This window comes from Lampris incognitus, chromosome 13 (assembly GCF_029633865.1).
Source record: "Lampris incognitus isolate fLamInc1 chromosome 13, fLamInc1.hap2, whole genome shotgun sequence".
NCBI lineage: Eukaryota > Metazoa > Chordata > Actinopteri > Lampriformes > Lampridae > Lampris > Lampris incognitus.
In genome coordinates this window covers 24,324,788-24,349,022 of record NC_079223.1, presented here as the reverse complement: position 1 = coordinate 24,349,022, position 24,235 = coordinate 24,324,788, and the positions used below count along the sequence as shown (strand labels likewise).

The following is a 24,235-nucleotide window of genomic DNA, read 5'->3' as shown; positions in this document are numbered from 1 at the left end:
CTGTGTAGCGTCGCCCTGAGGGGAGCAACTCAAACTCAGTTTGGAAGGGGTGTTTAGTGTCACCAATGATGGGCAAAGCTTTCCTATGTACAGCTGTACTGTAAAAGCTCATCCAATGACTTTAGTTGGCGGCGTACTATCTTTCCTGCTGTTTGGACGATCCTGGCCAGCTTGTTTTTGTTTTTCAGTGTCAAATATCCGTACCAGACAGAGATATTAAATGCGAGAATATTCTCTATCAGGCTGACAAATATTTTTTCCAAAATGTTATGACTGACCACAAACCCCTTCAATTTCCTAATTAAAAACAGTCTCTGACTGGCTGTCTTTCATATAGAATCAACATTGTCCGTGAAACTCAATTTGTCATCCACATGTGTTCCTAAATACTTAAAACAGTTAGCAATTTCCACAGATAGGTTGAAAAGTGTAAGCAATGGGGGTGGGTGTGCATGGTTTAAAATAAGCTCCTTTGTTTTTCCAGCATTGATTAGCAGGAAGCTGAATTTACACCAGTGTTCCAGCTTGAAAACCTGAGCAAAGTACCCAGAGGCAACATCATTTTTATAAAAAAAGACTAACTAGAGAACTAAAGCCATGTCATCAGCGTATTTAAATAGCTTTAAATTGCTCTCCTGGAGTGTCATCTCATTGGTGTACATAGAAAATAATAACGGTGATAAAACGCAACCCTGAGGTGCCCCCATGTTTAAAACAACCTCTTCAGAAAATGCTCCTTTTACACAGACTCTTTGTTGCCAGTCAGTTAAAAAGTCCTTGACCACAAGGTCCCCATTCACCCCCTAGTCCAGAAGCCATTGCAGGAGTACATGTATCTGCATCGTATTATTAGCTGTGCTAAAGTCAATAAATAGAATCCGTACATATGCCTTTGTAGATGACTGGCAAACATGTTGACCATGGTGAGGGTAGCGTCCTCAGTCCCCCTGTGTGTCTTGTAAGCTAACTGTAATGGTACCAGTTGTTCTGCTATGGATGAGATAAGATGTTTGCTGACAACCCTCTCCATGCACTTAGCCAAAATGGGGGTTAAGGCTAAAGGTGAAAGTCATTCAGGGCTTTGGATCCTGGCTTTTTGGGTACTGGTCTGATGATAGATGCTTTCCATGTATTAGAAACAGTACAGGTGTACAGTAAAAACTGGACTAGCCTGGTTAAAACAGCCCTTAGCTGGATGGAACACACCTTCAGAACACGTCCACGTAGACCATCAGATCCTGGTGTTTTGTGGGGCATAATCTGTGAGAGGCAAATACCAATTGTGGGGTTTCTGTGTACATTGGCACAGATGGCATTGCTCTTATCTTTGAAATCCCTGGTATCCAATAATTGGCAATGCTGTCTTCGGGAGGGGGGTGGAGTCGGCTTGTGTTCGTCACATGAATGTGTCTCTGTGTGTGTCGGAAAAAGCAGTGGTTCGGCCTGGAGTCACCTTGTCACGGAAGTGGTGAGGCGTCTCCTTCGAGACTGCTGGCCGAAGAGATGCAGTTGGCGAATGCATGCAGCACGAGGGTGGGTGTTTGAATTAAAATAGGGATCGATTGGCCACTAAATTGGGAGAAAAAGGGAAAAATCAGAAATACATTTAGAAAAAAAAAAAAAAGAAATCCGTGGTATCAAGTCTACTATAAAATCGGTTAAGATCATTCACAAAGGAGAGACTGTCCAGGAAACCATCATCTTGTCTTTTGGGCATCCTACTTGTCACTGTTTTAAGCCCCTTGTTTGGGGTTCCCTGTACATAACTGATTCTCTACCTTATTCTCAACATCCATTATGGCTCTCTGTATCTTAGTGCTGAGCTCCTTTCTTTTGTCTTTGACACCTTTAGTGTCACCCCTGAGAAATGCCACCTTTTTGTCATTAAGGCAGCTTTTCAAGTCTTTTGGCAGCCAGGGCTTGTTATTAGGAAATATTTTGACTTCCTTGGTGTTGATTACATATTCCTCACAGAACTCTATGAATTGATAATCTATCAGTTTATGGGGATCTTTGTATGAGTCAAAGAACATATCCCAGTTTGCAGTTTCAAAACAGCTCCTTAGCTTATCCTCACTTTCTCTGTCCCAGACTTTGATATTCTTTTTGATGGGGTTTTCCCTCTTCACGCATTGTCTGTACTTTGGCAGTAAATGGATGACATTATGGTCTGATTTACCAATTTGAGGTCTGCATATTGCCTTATATGCATCCTCAATATAGCCATAACATAAGTCAAGAATGCATGACGAACGGGTTGGACAGTCAACATATTGCTGTAAAGCCGGGAGATGTACTGCTGAGGAGTGTGTAAAAATCCCCCAGAATAAACACTGGTTGATCAGCTGGTCATGTGATCATGGTGTTCAAACTGTCTGATATGTGCTCAGCTGCTTCCTTATTATTGGGACCCGGAACATAACACCAAAATAATGGTGAGCTGCCCAAATTCACAAGGTAAATAATAATAATAATAATAAAATTTTATTTAAAGGCGCCTTTCATGACACTCAAGGTCACCTTACATCAAATACAATAAAACAAAGCACTAAAACATTAGTGCAATCAACAATAAACCAAACAATAAGCAATAGAGCATACATCAGCAGGTGTTGAAAAAAGATGAATTTGATGCTGTTAATCCTGTTAAAGTGAGTATGCTAGTTTAAAAAGGTGGGTTTTAAGAGCAGTTTTGAATTTTGTAATGGAGTCCAGTAAGCGGATTTGACAGAAAATGGTGTTCCTGAGTTTGGGTGCAGCATAGGAGAAAGCCCTGGCACCCATTGTGCTGAGGTTGATAGCTGGTAGTCCTGCTGGTTGAAGACCGCAGGTAGCGAGATGGAGTGTAAGTCTGAAGGAGGTGTGTGAGATAAGCAGGGGATAGATTATGAAGAGCTTTAAATGTTAATAATAACATTTTTAAATTAATCTGCTGTGAAACAGGAAGCCAGTGTAATTGAATAATTTGGGGAGAGACATGGTCAGTGGACTTTGAATGTCTAATAATCTGTGCTGCAGAATTCTGGATGAGTTGAAGTCTGTGAATAAGTTTGTTGGGGATGCCTGCCAGGATTGCACTGCAGTAGTCAATGCATGACGTGATCAAAGCATTGACTAAAATGTCCATGGAGTGTTGTGTTAAAGCAGGGCATACTCTGGAGATGTTCAAAGATGGAAATGGAAAAAGGCAATCCGAGAGACATTGTTTATGACTGGAAAAGGAAAGGGTACTATCAAGGATAACACCACGGCTCTTAGCCTGAGCGGAGACAGGTATGGTGGCTCCAGCAATGGAAAGTGAGCAAATATTAGTTTTTGAGAGTGTAGATTTAGTGCCAATGAGGAGTAGCTCAGTTTTACTACTGTTGAATTTCAGGTAATTGTTAGTCCTTCATATCTGTATATCATGGAGACAAGCAGTGAGGGTACTGGAGGGGAGAATGGAAGTGAGCTTACTGGACACATAAAGCTGTGTATCATCAGCATAGCAGTGGAAATGAATACCATAGTGCCGGAAGATGTTGTCAAGAAAGAGGAGGTAAATAATACACAGGAGTGGCCCCAACACTGAACCCTGTGGAACTCCACAAGGAACTATCAAACTTTCTGACCATTAATTCTGAAATGTTCCCTGTCTGTAAGGTAGGAAGCAAACCACTGATACACAGTGCCCCCATGAGGAGCTGATGGGATATAGTGTCAAAGGCTGCGGTGAGGTCAAGGAGGATGAAGATAGAGAGTAGACTGGAGTCAGCTGCATAAAGAAGGTCATTAGTGATCTTAACCAGGGCTGTTTCTGCGCTATGTTTGGGGCAAAAGCAAGACTGGAATTGTTCAAAGAGATTATTGTTATCAAGGTAGATCTGGAGTTGAGATGCAACTACCCTCTCAAGGATTTTGGAGATGAATGATAAATTGGAAATAGGCTGGTAGTTGTTTCGGTCAGTAGAATCTAAATTAAGTTTCTTCGGAGTTGGTCTGAATATGGCAACCTTCAGTGAAGGGGGAACTGTACCAGTGGACAGAGAGCAGTTGATGATTGAGGTTATTAGGGAAATGATAGAGGGCAGGGATGTTTTAACTAGGGTTATGGGAATTGGATCCAGGTGACATGTGGAGATGGTAGACTTAGTAATAAGTTCAGAAATGTGATTTTCAGTTGGAAGACTGAAGTCACATAGGGCAGTGGATGGGGACAATATCATCGTGCTTGCTGATGGTAAGTCAGTCTGCATGATGTTAGCAGAAGCTAGGTGCTCATGAATGGTACTAATTTTGGAGTTGAAAACCTTCAAAAAAGCAGAGCATTGTTCATTAGAAATGTCACTGTTCATATTGGTTTCGGGTGGATGTAGTAACCTTTTAACTGTGGAGAAAAGCCTTCCAGTATTCCCTTCAACCGTACTGATGATATTTGCATAAAAGGATGTTTTATCTGTTGAAAGAGCATTTTTGTAAAGGGGTATATGATCCAAATACATTTGTTTGTGAACAGCAACTCTAGTCTTGGTGCAAAGCCTCTCAAGGAGCTGACCTATAGCCTTGAGCTGATGTAATTCAGGTGTGTACTGAGAATCAGTATGGGCAAATGAGACAATCTGTGTTTTCAGGGAGGCTAAAGTATCAAGTGCAGAAGATAAAATATTATTGTAATAGTTCGTAAGATCAGGGAGTGAGGAGGTGGGAGCAGATATGGGGTTTGAGGTAATTAAACTGCTGAGATCATCTGGATTAATTTATCTAATGTTGCGGTATGATATGGCACAATGCACCCTTGATTTACTGAGCAGTAGGTTGGTGTTGAATAACACAGCTTTATGATCAGAGATGGGTAGTTCAGCAGAGGTGATGTTATATGGAACAGCAAGCTAAGTCAAGGATATGACCCTTGGTATGGGTTGTAAAGTTGACATAATGCATTAGATCAACGCAATCTAGGATGTTTTAAAATCTTTAGTGAACATATTGTAAATGTTATCAAAAGGAACATTTAAATCCCCCATTAGGATTATTTTCAGAGACATTACACTAAGGGTAGTTAGAGTTCCGTGATAAAAATATTCGATGCCTTAGGTGGTCTGTACAGAGCAACAGTAATAATGGGCGTAAGTCCATAGAGCTTAACAGCTAGCAGTTCAATGGAAAATGTATCAGGTAGAGAGAGTGGCGTTAGTTTTATACTACCGCGATAGATCAGCACAAGGCCGCCTCCTCTGCCCGAAGACCGGGGTTTGCATAGTATGTAAACAAATCCTGATGGATTTTCTGATTTTAGTTGTAGAAAGTCATTCTGTGACTGCCAGGTTTCCGTGAGACATAAATAGTCCAGTTTTTGCTCTGTGATGAAGTCATTGACCAGAGGGGCTTTGTTGGTAATAGATTGGATATTGTAGAGGGCAAACTTATATGACAGGTCATGCGCATATAAACAGCTGATTTAAATAGTGGAGTTAGCACACTGTGATCTACATGCCAGTCCCGTCGTAATATGTCGTGTGGATGAGGCCTGGTGCCTAATAATAGTCTGTATGGGGAAAACTCCCAGAGAGAGGGTTAATGACAGGTGAGGCCAGCGGACAAAACAGTACTGTGGGGTGCCACCGTAGGCGGAAACCGAGGTTCCGGGAGGGAAGTGTGGGATGTACGCGGTCATGTGGAGAAGACTGTACGGTGTGCTGCAGGTTGGCTGCTAGCATTCGGCTACCCAGCCTGTTCAGGTGGACTCCGCCAGTTCCGAAGAGGGAGAAACGATTCCGAAACAGATTAAAATTGTCAATAAAACCTTTATTGTGAGCTCTGCAAGCGGAGATGAGCCACATGTTCAAACCTCCCTTGAAAAAGAGGTTTGTCAACCAAATGCAAAGCCCACATCCAATGGTTTCTAATTGCTGCTGCCTATCTTGGCCAGATCTCCCTTGAAAAAGAGGTTTGTAATCTCAACGAGATCCTCCTGGTTAAATAAAGGTTAAATAAATTAAAATGTGCAGGCTGAGGATTCTACTACAATGCCCTGCTCCATGGGCCAGTGTCGAAATAGGACCCGAAATGAAAACAAGACTTTCCATAAGTATTTAAAAAGCTGAAAAGGTCATTAAAATCCTTTTTGGTTAACTCAGACTAAACAATGGTAAAATAAATGAGTCTAAATGATACCACCAGGATCTCACAGTCTCTTGTGCATGTCTGTTCAAAGACAGTGAAATGGGTTGCCCACTTTTTGTCAACCAAATGCAAAGCCCACATCCAATGGTTTTCTGTGATTTTACCTTATCTTTGTCAGCTCTGATTGTAGTATATCCATCATCGTTCAAGGTACAGTCCTGGTTTAACCATGTCTCATTAAAACAAAAGATTACTGCGTCTAAAATCCTCCCTGTGTTTGGCGCAAAGTATTTCCTCATCCAGCTTGTTGTTAAAGGATCTCATGTTCGAAAAAGTGATTACTGGGAGAGGGTGACAGCTTCCCCGCCCCCTTAGCAGGTTTTAATTCCTCCTCTGGAGCCTCGCTTCTTTACTGTTTGTTTCTTCCCTCTCCTTAAGAGGCAACTAGAGTAGGAGGATCGCAGCATCCAAACTGTTTGCATTATTCCTGAAGGACAGCAAAAACTCCCGGGAGTAGGTAATAATGGGGGACTGGGTCGTCCAAACTTCGGCATTGTCAGCATTGCCAGCATTACCTCCAGGTATAGTTAATAAAACTGCCAGAGCGACGCAAGAAGCTGAGAGGTTTATGGCGGTTGAGAATAAAACACTATGACAATGGAGCAGACTATAAAACAAACAGTAAAGCACACTAAACACAATAAAATGGGAGCAGTTAGACAGGGTCAGCAGCAGCAAGTTTATACACTTCATCATGTTCATTATTTATGATACTCTGTAGGGAAAGAACACTAGCAAATGTGGGCCCATTGCTTAACACATATCAATTTAGAAATCCTTGACATGAAAACATATGGAAACCCATGAGACAGGCCATTGTAAAAAAAACTATGGACAATTTCTGCCCCCCCACCATGTCTGTATTTATTTATTTTTCACGATATTGACCTTGAAGGCTTAATTAGGCCTGAGTTCTTTCTGGGCAACTGTACAATACAGGCTATTGTAGTATTGGCTGGGAACTCAACATCTTAACCTTTTTTGTGAAGTCCCACTGTGCACCTAAATGTGATAGTTACTTAATAGAGGATAATATTAAAGCGTAACACAATTTTTTTTAAAACTCTTGTCTTTTTTTAATGGTTTTCACTGTCATACATATTGATTGTGATATTCTACTTTTGGTCTGGAGACCAGCACTAGACACAACTTGATAACAGCGTCTTTCAGAGCCCTTAGAAATGTCCTTTCAACAAAAATGATGGCCAGAAAAAGCATTTATTGCCTCAGTTAGATTCTGTAGATGATTTCCCATTGTGTATGACTTAGCAATTGTACTGGCCGGGTAGTTTATCGATGGTTACAACTACCTACAGTAAGTAAGATGGTCTGCAAATTTAACCTGGAAGTAGTAGCTCAGTAATGTGGTCAAATATTAGAGATAATATTGAACATTTCAGGTAATTACTTTGAACTTGCGCTTCTAGCTTCACCTTGAAAGACACAGTTTAGATAATTGCATTAAACTGGTATTTTTACGGGGTGTCCAGGTAGTATGGTGGTCTATTCCGTTGCCTACCAACATGGAGATTGGCAGTTCAAATCCCTGTGTTGCCTCCGGCTTGGTCGGGTGTCCCTACCAACACAATTGGCCATGTCTGCGGGTGGGAAGCCGTATGTGTCCCGGTCACTGCACTAGTGCCTCCTTTGGTTGGTTGGTTGGTTGGTTGGTTGGTTGGTTGGTTGGTTGGTTGGTTGGTTGGTTGGTTGGTTGGTTGGTTGGGGCGCCTGTTCAGGGGGGAGGGGACACTGGGGGGAATAGCGTGGTCCTTTCATGCGCTACGTCTCCCTGGCAAAATTCCTCATTGTCAGGTGAAATGAAGCAGCTGGCAACTCCACATGTATCAGAGGAGGCATGTGGTAGTCTGCAGCCCACCCTGGATCGGCAGAGGGGGTGGAGCAATGACCGGGAAACCTCGGGAAGAGTGCAATTGGCTGGGTACAATTGGGGAGAAGGGGGGGGGGGTTTGGTCTTTTTGAAACATGTCTGATGCTGGTGTTACGATGCCATGTTAAGACACCATTGTAAAGCTGAGTTCAGCCGTGGGCCCGTATCCAAAATCTCGAAATTGAATCCAGTAAGTAAAATGATATAATTGATAGCTGCTTACAGCAAAAAACAGAAGGATCCTTTAAGAGGCAGAGGTTGGCGTTTGCTAATTGGGTGAAATATTCTTCAATAAAACTGGTCCTGTGGATGTCTGGGTAGCCTTTGTTTTGAACTCAATTGTCTATTATCTCCTAAAACATAGAACATTGTTTTGTTGTGGTGATAAACTGTAGGTGATTCAGTGTGTGTTCATTAATGGTTCATGAAATTTTACCTTTGCCCTCTATGCGTAACTAGCAAAAAGCTAAGTTTAACAACTTTAATCAAGAGGGATTGGTGTGTTTAGGCACAATTGTTTTAAACTTTCAACTAACAAACAGTGTACCTGCATAAACGGTTTTACAACAAAATTATATCCCCCCCACCCCACCCCCACCACATTACCATTACACAGTGATGCAAAGTGAAAGATACTTTCTGTTTTTACTTTGAATGTTTGCGTTTTGGTTGGATTATAAATGGGTTGGGCTATCTTGAGAAGTACTCACACTACTAAGTGGCACTGATGAGTCAGTCATTCTGGTGTTATGTGTTGATACGTTTTGACTCAGTGAACAACCGATGATAAAAAAAAGTGTTGACCTTGCCTCTGTCTGCTGTTGTCTACCTCTCAACAGTGTGAGCTCCACACCATGAGCAGAGGGACCACCCTCTTCTCTTGTGGATCTGTGGGTGAGTCCATTTCTTTTCCCACATTGCACATAATCTGCCAATTACATTTTCCCTTCCTTTCATTCTCATACTTTGCAGATTCCTGTTGTTCTCTCTTCGCTATTTTGGATATGTCTCTAGGACAACGCAGCACAAAACATAGAGCATATTTTAAACTCACAAATGTAATAGTGCATCATAATTTTACACATAGCCATTATCATAATCTATAGAGTGGAAATAGCTAGGTCTTACACTTGTCTTTTTTTGTTTCTTGGTTTATCCCCTTTAATCACACAAACCCTCTCACTTCTCCCTTTCTCCATCTGTCACTTATCTGTCCCTCATGTACTGGGTGCACCTGCCTCCACACAACGTTGCATGTGCTCTTGGGGGAATTAACTGTAATTCAACGCACTGTTACCCCTGGTGGTGGGAGTGGTGTGGATGCTGGCAGAGGTGGAGAGGGGGGTGGAGTGTTGAGGGGTAAATACACGGGGATGAACATTTCTACTGTTACTGTTGACATTAACATGGAGTAACATGTCTTGCCTCAAACAGCAGGTTTTGTCCTCACTTTCAAAGGACGACCTTTTGTAATGCATCCTGTCTCCTCCCTTTGTTAAGCTGTTTTCCTAACATTCCTGTCAGGTCATCACTGTAGCCCCCGTACATTGTTTGCCGTCCTGAAACAATGATTTCCGTGCAGAGCTCTGCTAGAGTGAGGGCCAAAAATTGACACAAATATCCCAAAGGATGGATCTTGGATCAGGACAGTGGCCTTTTTTTGCCAACTGCATCAATAGATTCCCATGTTAACATCTTGGCATGATTAACTTCTGCCACTAAAGGCACTGTAGGTGTGTTGTGCCCACAGCCATGTGACAGATTCTTTGTATCTATGGTGAGACAGTTAACATACTATTTTCTGTTATCTTCAATCCCAAGACCGGGCAAGTCTGGTCCTGTTGTTAGCGTAGCCTATCCTGCCAACCAGCTGGCTAATAGGAGTGACTAGCTGAAATGCTAATCAAAGGAAATGGACTAGGCATTAATGGCTGATGCCGGTTCTTATGATGGCTTACAATTGTGGAGTTCATGTTTGTTTTGTACAAGTACAGGTGCAGAATATGCAGCGCTCTATAATAAGTTCCTGTACACACTACATTCAAATTACTGAGTAAATCTACAGTACTTTGGAATATTTGATCATGAAGAATATTCTTACTAGAATGTAGCGCTTTCATTCACAGTCATATTGTCAGCCACCATTGAATACTGATCAATCAAAATCTTTCAAAAGATCTGGAACAATTTTGGAATTTCGAAGCCAACACTGGCATGGAGAGCGCTGGAGTTGTGAAATGCAGTGACAATCGAGAAAGCCTCATTTTGTTTTTGTCCTCATGTTAGTTTTGTTTTAACTTTTCAATTTGTATTTGAGCATCAAAACTGAAACCATCAGTGTGGGGCATCCGGGTAGCGTAGCGGTCTATTCCGTTGCCTACCAACATGGAAATCGCCAGTTCGAATCCCCATGTTACCACCGGCTTGGTCGGGTGACCCTACAGACACAATTGGCTGTGTCTGCGGTTGGGGAGCCGGATGTGGGTATGTGTCCTGGTTGCTGCACTAGCGCCTCCTCTGGTCGGTCGGGGCGCCTGTTCGGAGGGGAATGGGGAACTGGGGGGGAATAGTGTGATCCTCCCATGTGCTATGTCCCCCTGGTGAAACTCCTCACTGTCAGGTGAAAAGAAGCGGCTGGCGACTCCACATGTATCGGAGGAGGCATATGGTAGTCTGCAGCCCTCCCCAGATCGGCAGAGGGGTTGGAGTAGTGACTGGGACAGGGTAATTGACCGATACAATTGGGGAGAAAAGGGAGGGAAACGCCAAAAAAAGGAGATTTCGTTGTTTTTTCTCCCTGACAATTTGCCCTCACATGAACCATGAACCTTAATGTAAAATGTCCCTCTACCTTTAAAGTCAGGTGTGTGTGTGTGTGTGTGTGTGTGTGTCTGCATGCGTTTCTGGTTTTCAAATTTAATTAAGCTTATTTCATCTTTAATGTTATATTGTTCTCTTGACGATAGAATTTCTGACAGTTCGGCAAAGATAACGTATATATACTCACATGCGCTGCAAACAAAAACAGGAATTTGATCGATATGTTTCCAGAGTGCAACAGCATTTCTTAAGTGTTTATTTGTGTGTGTGCTATTACTGTTGCAGAGGCAGATAGGTGGCTGGACTTGGGAAGGGGCTGCGCCATTCAGCGAGGACCTCCCTGCCAGTCTGGTGCCGGTCTGGAGAGCCTGTGGGATGTGCTACCAGAGCAGTGCCAGCCGAGGAGTCAGGAATGGTGCCAGGAAGCAGGCAATACCACAGCCATCACTAGTCTGATTCGAGACCTCAGCCTTGGGAACAGCAACCTCGGTGGCCCCCACTCCCACACCACATCCACCACCACAGTCACCAACCGTACTGCCGCTGCACCCCCTAGCAAACGTCAGTGTCGGTCTTTGTCGTTCTCTGACGAGTTTGGCGGTTGGCGCTCTTCATGGAGGCCCCAGGGCTCCCGCGTTTGGACGACAGTGGAGAAAAGGAGGTGTCACAGTGGGGGCAGCGTCCGAGGAGGGGGTGCAGGGTTTTCGGGTGGCCACTTTCCCGCCATGCAGCGTAGCTCGAGCTTCAGCCTGCCCTCACGCTCCAGCATCCCGACAGATGGAGCCTTGGAGCTGCCATGCTTCGCCCAGCGTCTGCCTCTCCACCCTCTGTTCACTGCCTCCCCCATTTCCTGTACCTCTCCTTCCTCGCACCATCACAACTCCCAGCAGCACAGCCACCACTCCCTGAGGCCTCTTTCCCTCTCCCATGAACAGATAAGCTTGCCAGAGCTTCGACGAGAGGAGGAGGCCTCAGAGGCCAGCTCTCCAGACTCCACTCCAGAATTGGGGAGGCGAGCTGGGCAGAGAGCATTGGGCAGTGGGGGTCTGTCCCGGAGCAGGTCCCAGCCTTGCGTACATAATGAAAAGAAGATTGGCTTGAAACGTAGAAGACCAGAAGATACACAGGAGCAACGGCCCTCTTTAAACCTGGCTAAGATGACTCAGGTTAGTATGGAAATATTGAACACATGCTGAACACACACACACACACACACACACACACACACACACACACACACACACACACACACACACACACACATACACGGTCATAGTGTTGAGAATGTGCTTTCATAACTCATCCCATTTCAGAGAGCTAGGTATCATTTTCTTGAGTTGATTACATGTTAATCAGAGTGGACTCAGTCCTAATGCCCTCCTTAATGCCTCAGAGTCCACTCTTAATACACCAGGTTAAAGCCTGGGCCAAGTGCAATTACTGAGACAAATATCTCTCTGTTCTTAGATGTGGGGGAAGTTCATGAGCTCTTCAAACACAACTTGGCCCCTTTCTCTTTTAGTCAGATTTGGGACAGAATTAAATCGAGCAGAATTAAGTTTTCTCTGGGTCGGCGGTGCGAGGCTTCAAGGATAAGTGTTCTCCCTCCAGTGACGTGGCGTTCACTAAAGAAGCATTCCTCGTGTTCAGTCACGCTGGCCAGAGCCACGCTCTAGCAAGCAGGGCTCCGGTTATCATTCCATTCACTCTGTTGGGTAAACAGCCCATCCAAAGGTTGAACCCCGCACCATTCATTTGCTTCCCCATATACCCCCCCTCCCCCGTCCTTCCCCTCTCATTTCCCCCTGACCTTGCACCCTTCCATGTGCTATTAGTACTTGTTTGGCTCCCTCCTACCTTCCAATATCAGTTATGTGCAACCAGAGGTGATTAATAGTGGGAAAAGTTAAGCACACAGGCTTATTATTTTTAGACGGCTAGGAATCCCCCCAATTTGGAGCTTGTTGGTTCTTGCATAAATTCAGTGGAAGAGGTTATAAATTACCTCCGGACACACCAAAAATAGAACAGGCTGATTATTTTAATAATATGTTCTGGTTTGATATTTTGCAGCACACTGTTTCAGTTCAACATCCATAACACACACATGTGTTTTACACGAGAGATGTCGATGTGATTACCGTGTCAAGAGTAGCTCAGTTAAAAAACTTTCTTCCTCTTCTCACCCAGTATTACAGAAGCAATGCCATAACCGATATCAACCTCTGACATGACCACCAACTTGTTCCCAGAGACAGTGGGATGATTAGTGGCAAAGCCACAATTGCAAGCCATGAATGCACATGACATTACTATAACCCGCTCTGCCTGGCTGCTTGTGGACCTTTCTGTGTTTCACTGACCAGTAACTAGCAAACAAGTTATGTTTTGTTCAACTCATCAAATTTGTTTACACAACACTAGAGACACCTGAACATTTTGCCACTCAGCATCTCTTGTCTGGGCGTCTCTGTATGGTGGAAGGGATGGCTCGTACAGTTTCGGGAATCCAGAAATTCCAACTATAATTTTTTCCTTCGCCATCCTGGTTGTAGCCTACAAACAAAGCCTTGTGTTTGGAATGAATGTGATAGCGGCTTGTGATGTGAACATTGTGCACATTTGCATTAAGTTAAAAGCTTAACTTGACTTTCCACCCTCCCCTTTTCTCATATCGCAGGTCAACTTCACACTGGCTGCTGTCTTAAATGCCTTGGGCCATGGTTATTCGCTTTCCTTAAGAAATGAGTGGAGGGGAACTGGTTGCTTGATTCAACCCCAGATTCTAAAACTGTCAGCCTAGCATCAAATCACAACTGCCTTGTTTCTCACCTCACATTTTTTACAGATTTAAGATGCTCAAAGACTCAGAATTTTTACTTGAATAACTCTATCAAAAAGTGCTTTCAGGGCATCCGGGTGGCATAGCAGTCTATTCCATTGCCTACCAACATGGGGATTGCCGGTTCAAATCCCCGTGTTACCTCCGGCTTGGTTGGGCGTCCCTACAGACATAATTGACTGTGTCTGTGGGTGGGAAGCCGGATGTGGGTATGTGTCCTGGTCGCTGCACTAGCACCTCCTCTGGTCGGTCAAGGTGCCTGTTGGGAGGGAGGGGAACTGGGGGGAATAGCGTGATCCTCCTACGCGCTCGTCCCCTTGGTGAAACTCCTCATTGTCAGGTGATAAGAAGCAGCTGGTGACTCCACATGTATCGGAGGAGACGTGGTAGTCTGCAGCCCTCCCCAGCTTGGCAGAGGGGGTGGAGCAGTAACCGTGATAGCTCGGAAGAGTGGGGTAATTGGCTGGATACAATTGGGGAGAAAAAGGGAGGGGGGGGATTAAAAAAAAAGTGCTATCAATTTCTCTTGCTCCCTACCCTTCAGTCAAAGAATGATGATCCCACTTCTCAATCAGTCACCTTCAAGTTCTAGCTAGGACTGGATCAACAAAGCTTTAGAACATGCCTAGAAGGCATGTTTCCTCTCTCCGTGCCAGCTGCTTAGAGGGTAAAATCAAGAATGTTGCATGGAGACACACACGTCACACACGCCACACACACACAAGTTGTTTTACTTTTCTTCTGATCTAAGGAATGCCAGAGGGCCGACGAACTATCAAGTTAGCTATTCTTTTGGCTCTTAGAGATATCCCCTCTCACGGGTTAACAGGCAGAGGCGTTGTTTCATGAGAATTCTTTTACCTGCATATTTATTTATTTCAGGTCCGAGTTGCTTGATTGCACCCAGCGTCGTCAGAGAGAGCTGGGTGGTATCGGTTAGGTCGGTTCTTTCAGTCGCCCGCCTGATGTCTGGGAACTCAGATACTCGTCTCAGCTATGTTTACATTCTCACTCTCCTGCATACCTTGTGTCACAAAAAGCTAAAAAGGTGACCTAATGTATACACTTCAGTACACGTTCTCTATCTCGCTCCCTCTCTATCGCTCTTTATCTCCCCCTCCCTCTCTCTCTGTTGTTATCACACACCATCGGAAACATGTTCCACTACAATAAGGCCCAACACCTCTGAAAAAAGCACCTTAACATGTAGGATTGTTCTATGACCCCTTGAATAAAATCACCTTACACTGGCTGAATTAACATGGACACATACATACAAGGTGCCTTTTGTAGATTGCAGTTGTTGTGGTGTTTCGTGGCTAAACACCGAGTGGGAACTGAGGGAAAACTAGTTGCAGGCTGACTGTCTGGCACAAGAACTGATGTGGAAAAGTGGGGCTGGTTAAAACCTGCGCCTGTTCTGGTGCAGTCAGAAAACAAGAATTACAGTCAATGTTGGAAGCAGATTGAATTTTACTGCCTAATGTTGGAATTCTTGCCTCTTCATGTTTTGTGAGAGGATCCCCCCCCCCCATGCCCAGTTTTAACCCATCAGCCATCATGTTTCTGGTATTTGACGGGACGCCTTTTTTAAAAAAACATTTTTATTCATTCATCACATTACATTGCATTGCATTGAAGTCAGGGTTTTAAAGCAAGCCTGGTATTTGGGTTGTTGCAGCAGCAGAAAATAGGCTACAGTGATGAAACTAACAGCATTTAAATAGATGAATTATAATAAACCTAACACAACTGACAAAATACATAGTCAGCCTGTATGAATGAAGAAAATATGAACATATATGAAAACAAATGAATTTATGAAAATGAATCCAGTGAGTTGATACTCAATAAATAACTGCCTAAGAAAGAAATTACTCAGTTCTTGTTCAAGCTGGTTTGAGGATGTGCATGCTATTTTTGGGGAAATTTCAAGAAAAACAAGGCTATTCTGGCACATGTTGGCTCATGGCCTATATCTCCTCAGTTTACCCCCTTATGTATCCTGTTGGTTAGGCAGTCCATCTTGAGTCTCGTCTGAAGACAGTGGCATTAAGAAGATGACACATCCCTTTTTCCCATTTACCTACATTGCTAAAGGCAACTCCAATTGATAGGTGTGTAGATTAGTCATCAGAAGAAGTATAATTAAAAGTACAAGCAATGCAAAGGCATTAGTCGCAGTGTGTTCCTTGCAGCAAGCTTTACATGTACTGTCTGTCAATCATCTAATGTTATGACGGTTATACCTGAGGGAGTGACAGGCTGCAAAGTACAGAGAGATTGGTGTTGCACTTTGTGTCCTGTCCACATGCACTTGGTCACAGCACAGTCAAAGGGTGATTTGGGGTTAATAACTGGGTGGGTCAACCATGTAACAGGTCTCCAGTGTATCTTGTCAGCAGAACATAGTGTAATTTGGCCTCTAAATCTCACAGCCGGGCCAGTGGACCCGGATGGTGTGAATTCTGGAGATGCATGTCGTGCTAATGCCCCATAGCATAGCTACTGTAGGGATTTGTGTGCGACCCACCCCCCGAATTCTTCAAATATCCTCCCCGTCAACCATGTTTATCTGCCCGTGCTCTATCTCTATTGCTTCGCTTCATCCCGACTGTCATCGAAGTCCGCCATCAAGCCTTGCCCCCACTTTGTTTTTCTTGGAAAAAGTGGGCTCAGCAGGGAGGTGTCACTTGGGGAATGTTATCTTTTACCCTCTAATACCAGGTCACAAAATGAATGATTGATAATGTAGCCTGCACTGACCTTCTTTTGAGGAAGTGACCTGCGTGTAGCTTGCCTGTGCTTTGTCAGACAATTTGTTTGTCTTATTTGTTTGTCTCTATTGACTTGACATATTGGCTTCCTAGCCTCAGTAATCAACTATTAGTTTGGTTATGATAAGGAAACAAAAAAGAAATGATAAAATGAGCCCAAGGCATATTTGGCTTTGCTTTGTCAATGAACAGAAGCAATGGTAGCAGTAAAGGCATGTGGTTTTTAGTAGGGTGTGTGTGTGCACTGTGTTATAGGCATAGTGTATCTGCAGGCTGTAAGGGTGGCAGACAAACTCTCTCTTCTCTCCTTGTTGGACAAATTTCAATCTTTCTCTCTCACGTGCTCACTCACACACACACACACACACACACACACACACACACACACACACACACACACACACACACACACACACACACACACACACACCCCTCCTACTCTCTCAGTGTCATGCCATTCCTGGGATGGCAGACATGTTGATCATAGTTGAGTGGCAAGCCTCACATGCTTGTGGGAACACCTAGGTGGGTGCCTTGAGGTGCAGTGTAGCAAACACTTTGTGGCAAGACATGCTTTGACTTGTGCCATATGAGCACCGTATTTCAACCCCATCAACCCTCAGTATCCAGTTAGACATGTCTGTGACTATAAGCACTTTTCATGTTCATGATCTCCAGTACATTCTCACTCGAGCAAAATGCATACAAAGGAGAGGGGTTCTGCTAATACAAAGTGTAGCTGTCTGGAAGGAGTTAAATTTTACTTCCCTTTCTTGTCCTACCCTACTGCTCCTCTCCCCCTCCGTCTCGGTGTTGTTTACTCTTGGAGGTCCCTCCTGTCTCTCCTGCCTCTCGCATAGCGTTGCCTCTGGATGATGTCCGTTCGACCACACTTCCACAGAGAGCAAGTGACCACACTCATGACCAAGTACAATACATCATTTTTGCATAGGGGGCTGATGTGGCGTTCCCTTTCTGTGCATGCATTATGCATGTGTGTGTTTTTTAGGCGCATGTCTATGAGTGTATGTATGTGTATGTATATATATATATATCCTTGAGCAGTTCAGAGGTGTACGGCAATACTTCTGCAAACATGCCAGCAGGGTGTTGTTTGCATTGTGATTATGTGTATGCTTATATGGGGGCTGTTTTCCTGCAGCCTAAAAGCCCGTTAGCACCGTGTGTGTCTGCAGCACAGCAGCTGTTCACTCTGTTCTACCTGACATAGACCTTCATGCTTTTGTTGTGACGGGGCTGATGAATGTTGAGCAATTATACAGAATGACATTACAGTAACAATGAAAATGTTAAATAATTGTGATATGTTAATTTTATTTACAAATTACAGAGTAATTCAAAAGTTGCCAAATTTATTGGGAAATAATAGACAAATGTCGGCTTTTAATACTAGAATTAAGTATTTTGCTGTGCATTTTCATTTACCGAATAACCGTCTTCACTCCAGGTGGAGGTTGGGGAAAGTAAAGGATATTTGTTGAGACATGACAATGAGCAGTCAATCGGTGTGTGTGCCTGGGGTCCTGTGCAGTGTGTGCATATGTGTTAGTTCTGGGTGGGGGTACACTTATGTAAACAAAAGACAGGCAAAGCTGGGAAAACTAGAGAGTGCTACAACAACCCCCAAACGTGCGCGTGCCCACACACACACACACACACACACACACACACACACACACACACACACACACACACACACACACACACACACACACACACACACCACCCCCAAATCCTGGTCTTAGCCTCAGTGGGTTTTAATCGGAAGCATATTGTGGGGAAGCTGCCTCTCCCTTTTTCTTTTCTTTTTTTTTTTGCTCCCCCCTTTCTCCCTTCCTTTTTTCCCACTTTCATCTCTCTCTTCCTCTGCTGTGATAATTACTGTAGTTGTGGGTTACAACTGAGAGCTAAAGAGAGTGAGAGCGAGAGAAAGAGAGTGAGAGCGAGAGAAAGAAAGAGAGGGCTCAGCAATCCCCTTTTCCACTCCAGTGGGGTAACTACAGTAAATAAAGCTCCTGGCACCCGGTATTCACATGATCACCTCGAGTAGTTGCACCCGAGCATGTCTCAAGATAAAGCACTTCTCAAGTCTCCTGCACGGAGCGGCCTACACATGAAGTTAGTCTGGGCAGTGGCGAGCAAAGCTATGGCCCAGCCACTGAAAAAAAAAGAAGCCTGTATTGTCTTTTTCTGTTGGACCATTCCAAATCTGGGTGGAAAAAAAACAAAAACAAAACAAAAAGCCTTCTAGACAGAGACTTTATCCTTCCCGCTCAACCTCCCTTAAGCTTCATAAAGGGAGACTCCCAGTGCATTGTAACAGGAAAGGCGATGTCCTGAAGCATACTGGGGTAACATTAGAGATGTCCGTCATGTAAGCCAAGCTTCTTTAGAGTGGACCTCATCTCTATTCACCTCCATGCCTCCAACATCTGTTGCTGGAGCACCCAGAGATCAGCGTTAACCCCTTCAGTGCAGGGCACGACCGCCGTCCATTAGCTACCTATGTTCTCCTTCGGGCTGAGCAATGTATTGTTTCAGAATCGACATCGTAAAATACACTTGCACAATAGTCACGTTGCAAAAATTACATTGCACATTGCATTATAAATTAAATCTATTATATCCATCCATCCATTATTCAAGCTGCTTATCCTGCTGTCAGGGTCGCGGGGATGCTGGAGCCTATCCCAGCAGTCATTGGGCAGCAGGCGGGGAGACACCCTGGACAAGCCGCCAGTCTATCACAGGGCCAAATATATTGTATATCATAAATACAATATGTATTATAAATATAATATATATTATGCCTCTTATCAATTGCACATTGCATTATAAGGCAAACTGGGCCCATCAGTCATGTTAGAATAAAACGTGTATTGCTTGATGGAAAACAAACTCTAGCAACGTCCACTTTTTATGACTATTCTCGAAGAAAAATATTCTAGTGCATCTAAGAATGTTCTTTTGCTATTGCAATACACGTTACAAAAAAAACCACAAAAATATCAAAGTTTATACTTTTCGTCATCATTCAGCCGTAGTTCCTAAATCAGAGGGAAAGGGAGAATGAAAGCAAATGGCAAGTGAAGTCCGTTCTTGAGGTAAAGGGTTGTTTTTCTGTACTGCAAGGAACTGTGAGTAGTGAACAGACGGCTACTTGTTTGTGTGTGAGTGTGCATGTATGTGGGGGGTGTTAATAGAGGTGAAGGTCAAGTGTTAACAACTTAGCAGTGAACCCATGGAGTTGTAGTTACACACACACACGAACACACACATGCATGAACACGGAACTTCCCTGCTTCTTCTTTTTCATGTTACATGAACCGACGGTAATACAGTCTAAATGGACTTCAGTGAATGCTCCTATTCTCTATAAAGAGTCCTACCAGAGTTTTTGTATGTTTAAGCCACTACTAAGTGGCGTATACTTTACATTACTCCTGGCTATTTTCCAAAGCATACCATCATGTTTTAGATTATTTTTGTACCTTCCCAGGAGCCATTGTTTTCCATTCATTTCAGTATGGTATGAAAACCAATTTGCAGAGACTCGAAACATGCTTGAGATAAGTAATCCATCACAGTGCAAATTCTGAGAGCATTCTTTTTTTTTTTACATTTATTTATTTGTCAAAGATACACTGCTGTTGTGGGACAATGCAACTCAAAGCACAGATCAGTGTAAAAAGTCTTCCGGGTGGTGTGCTCAGACATCCAATTTTTAAGAGTCGGCTGCCGAACAGCATTGCATTTATGACCTATGTTATCACATAACCAGAGGGGCGTCCGGGTAGCGTGGCGGTCTATTCCATTGCCTACCAACACAGGGCTCAGCGGTTCGAATCCCCGTGTTATCTCCAGCTTGGTCGGGTGTCCCCACAGACAATAGGCCATACCTGCGGCTGGGAAGCCGGATGTGGCTGTGTGTCATAGTCGCTGCACTAGCACCTCCTCTGGTCGGTCGGGGCACCTGTTCGGGGGGTAGGGGGAACTGGGGGGAACTGCGTGATCCTCCCACGTGCTACGTCCCCCTGGCGAAACTCCTCACTGTCAGGTGAAAAGAAACGGCTGGCAACTCCACATGTATCACAGGAGGCATATGTTAGTCTGCAGCCCTCCCCAGATTCGGCAGAGGGGGTGGAGCAGCAACCGGGACGGCTCGGAAGAGTGGGGTAATTGGCCGGATACAATTGGGGGGGAAAAGGGGAGGGGAAAATCGAAAAAATATATATACACTGCTGTTGTGGGACATTGCAACTCAAAGCACAGATCGGTTTGAAAAGTCTTCCGGGTGGTGTGCTCAGACATCCAGTTTCTAAGAGTTGGCTCCCGAGCAGCATTGCATTCATGAACTATGTTATCACATAACCAGGCCCGGAGAATTAACAGTGATCAAACATGGATGTTATGAAAAGAATAATGTGAATTTGGTAGCATCTTGCATTAAAAAGCTTGCTGTTTTGGCCGCCAACTTTCCAATCTCGGATGTCCAAGCCCACTGGAACACCCTTCCTGGAAGACTTCACATCAGTCTATGTGCTTTCACCTGCACTGACCCGCAACAATAACGTAGCTCTGACAACAACAAAAAAACCCAAAACGTTGACAGATGTTGCACTGTGATCAATTACTTATCTCAAGCCACTTTCAAGTCTCTACAAGTTGATTCTCAGACTATCCTGAAATGAATGGAAGGAAGGCAAAATGCATCCAAACATCGAAAACACAATGCTAAGCTTTGGAAAATGGTCGGGAACATCAGTATGTCTGTTTAATTAACCACTGCAGTTCCACCCAACAAGTGCACTGATATGTTCTCATAGCCTGGCATACACACATATACATGCACACACACACACACACACACACACACACACACACACAGATATCACCACCCTGCACAAACCTGGATCTACTCCAAAGCCATCTTTCCACTCCTGAGGGCCTGTGACGTTTGTGCACTCCCTGGATACAAGTGTACACATACACACAGATGGATTTGCCATGACTCTCCCCAGTGTGATATTATAAAAACATCACAACAACAGTGAATCACAAAGGCTTGTACAATAAAATGCATTGTGTATGACCGGGCTCCCCGTCATGTCATTTGTGTTGCATTGTGACCTACCTTCGGGTGTATCAGGACCGAGAGATAAATAGGCGGCTAGAAAAAACAGGATACCTTTTGAGGGTTCACAACTGATCTCAGTATTTTGTGTCTGCTTACCCTTGCTTCCTCCACACTCAGTCCACAGGATGTAGGGTGTGTACACACATGCTTCTGCATGTTTGTTTTATGGGGAATTGTCTGCAATCTGTGCTTACATGCTTACACAAGGCAATGAGTGGGAGGTCAGAGCTTAAAACACAATTCCTCTTCAAAGTTTCTCTCACCAAACTCGCAAAACCCTCGGGCTTCTTTGAAAGAGGAAAGTTGTTTTGGTGTGCTGACCAACACCACCTTTGAATAACGTGGCACCTACCTCTGTTTTCTTACTTTCCTTCCAAACAGAGACGTCAGACTTTTCAGAGCCTGAGCTGCCCTGGAATCTCTGCTGCTGACAGCTGCCACTCAAGCTTGCCCCTCCCCTCATTCAGGAGCACCAGCCAATCAGATTCAGACTTCACCCCTGTGTCTGACCTGGGATTGGAGGCTAGGCAGCAAGCGATGACGGGCGAGGAGGAAGAGGATTCCTCCTACGAGGAGCTGGATAGCGACTCGGCATGTAGCGTGGACTCCAGGACCGGGTCTCCTGTGGGGGTAGTGGACAGCAAATGCATCCTCTGGAAGGATGACTGTGGGACACAAAGGGACATTTTCCAGCTGGGCGGAGAGCTGGACCTCGACCAGATCGAGAGAAATTGAAGGTTCTGCAGAGGGGAAGTAAAAGCCTATGACCAGATTGTTTTAGAGTGGCAACAAAAATTGGGGAACATCACATGACGATGTCCCAGAAGATGGCTAGATAGAGAGGATACGAGCAAAAGGAAGGAACACAGAATGGAGAAGTGTTTTGTAATGCTGAAAGGGAATGATGACATGACAAAAGTTGTGGAGATGACAAAGGGCCGAGTATGTTGGGCAAAGAATTTTGGATGTCACCTTATTGATTGGCTTCTTTGACTTACTTCTTAATGACACATACTTGCCTTGAACAGTCTCATTGTCTGTCAAATTTAGAAAAAAAAAAAGCAGTGACCTTAGCTTTCTTTATTTGGGTATGTCTTATGAGAATCATGTGACCCCCCTTTGTGTTCTCATTCTGATGACCTTTCCAAAGCCAACTAACCCTTAGGGTTGTAGTACTGTAGCAGTAGCCATAGCCTGGCTCTCCTCTATGTAGCTCCATTTTGTTTTTACAAAAAGAAAAAGAGGGGGTATGAAGCATGGGAAAAACAAGAGAGGGCTAATGGAGAGGGAAGCACAGCGTTGTATTCTTGATGATCTCCTGCTTGACCCATATCTTGATCTTGTCTGAAAAACAGGAAAAACAGAATGTGCTGAGTGTAAATAAGCTTTAAGTGTATGGAAAACGACAGACGTGCCCTCTGTTTGATACTTTCTTCTATTTCACCTCAGAGAATCTAGTCCGAACCGAAGCAAGCGTCTCTGACCTTTTTCTAGTTTCTTAATATGCAAAATATATATTTGAATAAAACACTGAATCTTGAGTTTTCAGTTCTAATATCGATGTATATTTTTCTAAATGTTTTTTTTTATTATTATTATGACCTGCTTGTAAAGGAGCAAGAATGCAAGTCCTTCGTTTTTAACAGAATAGATATGAAATAAATTGACAAACTACACTGTCTCCTCTGGATTTCCATTCAATGATTTGCTGATTTAACAGTGCAAAGGTATGACACGCAGGATAGAAAGATGCACCGAGGTGTCCGGGTAGTGTAGTGGTCTATTCCGTTGCCTACCAACAGGGGGATCACGGGTTCAAATCCCCGTGTTATCTCTGGTTTGGTTGGGCGTCCCTACAGACACAATTGGCCATGTCTGCGGGTGGGAAGCCGGATGCGGGTATGTGTCCTGGTCGCTGCACTAGTGCCTCCTCTGGTCAGTCGGGGGCACCTGTTCGAGGACTGGGGGAAATAGCGTAATCCTCCCACGTGCTACGTCCCCCAGGTGAAACTCCTCACTGTCAGGTGAAAAGAAGCGGCTGGTGACTCCACCTGTATCGCAGGAGGCATGTGGTAGTCTGCAGCCCTCAGCAGAGGGGGTGGAGCAGCGACAGGAATGGCTCGGAAGAGTGGGGTAATTGAGGAGAAAAAGGGAAGAAAAAATCCCAAAAAAAGAAAGAAAGATGCACCGAGATGCAAAGGCTCACTTGGAAGTGTCTTGCCAAAACCCTCCTGTATTCACAGCATGGTATTACAGAGGCGTTTCACAGATGCTTAAACATCCAAACATCATTACGCTGAATATCCATAGATGGGTTTCTGTTGTCCCTGATTGTTTATGGAGCAAATGAAACTGGCGTTTGACCTTCACAGTTGCTACACAAACTGTTCCTAACTCTTGACGGTTACGGGCAGCTAGGTAAACATACAAGAACACTGTGATGCCATTGCATTTATCCACCTGTACCAAACCAAATAGCAGGAAGTCTAGACATGGAATATCCCTGGCCAGTAACCTTACAGTGACCGAAAGGAGGTGATGTCAGAAGAATTTGTCCTGAAAGCTCAACAGCCGACAGACAAACATGT

The 24,235-nt window shown here is 44.1% G+C and overlaps 1 protein-coding gene across 1 annotated transcript in view; it reads left to right on the top strand.

Moving 5' to 3' along the window:
• The window catches only part of LOC130122774 (protein FAM53B-like), a 38,164-nt gene extending 14,844 nt beyond the window's left edge, over nt 1-23,320 (top strand). Inside the window, exons 3-5 of the mRNA XM_056291789.1 lie at nt 8,890-8,944; nt 11,156-12,036; nt 22,029-23,320. Of these exons, the coding sequence (XP_056147764.1) occupies nt 8,890-8,944; nt 11,156-12,036; nt 22,029-22,382 (1,290 nt within the window). The 3' untranslated portion in view covers nt 22,383-23,320. The remainder of the gene's footprint in view (nt 1-8,889; nt 8,945-11,155; nt 12,037-22,028) is intronic.
• The last annotated feature ends 915 nt before the right edge of the window (nt 23,321-24,235 follow it).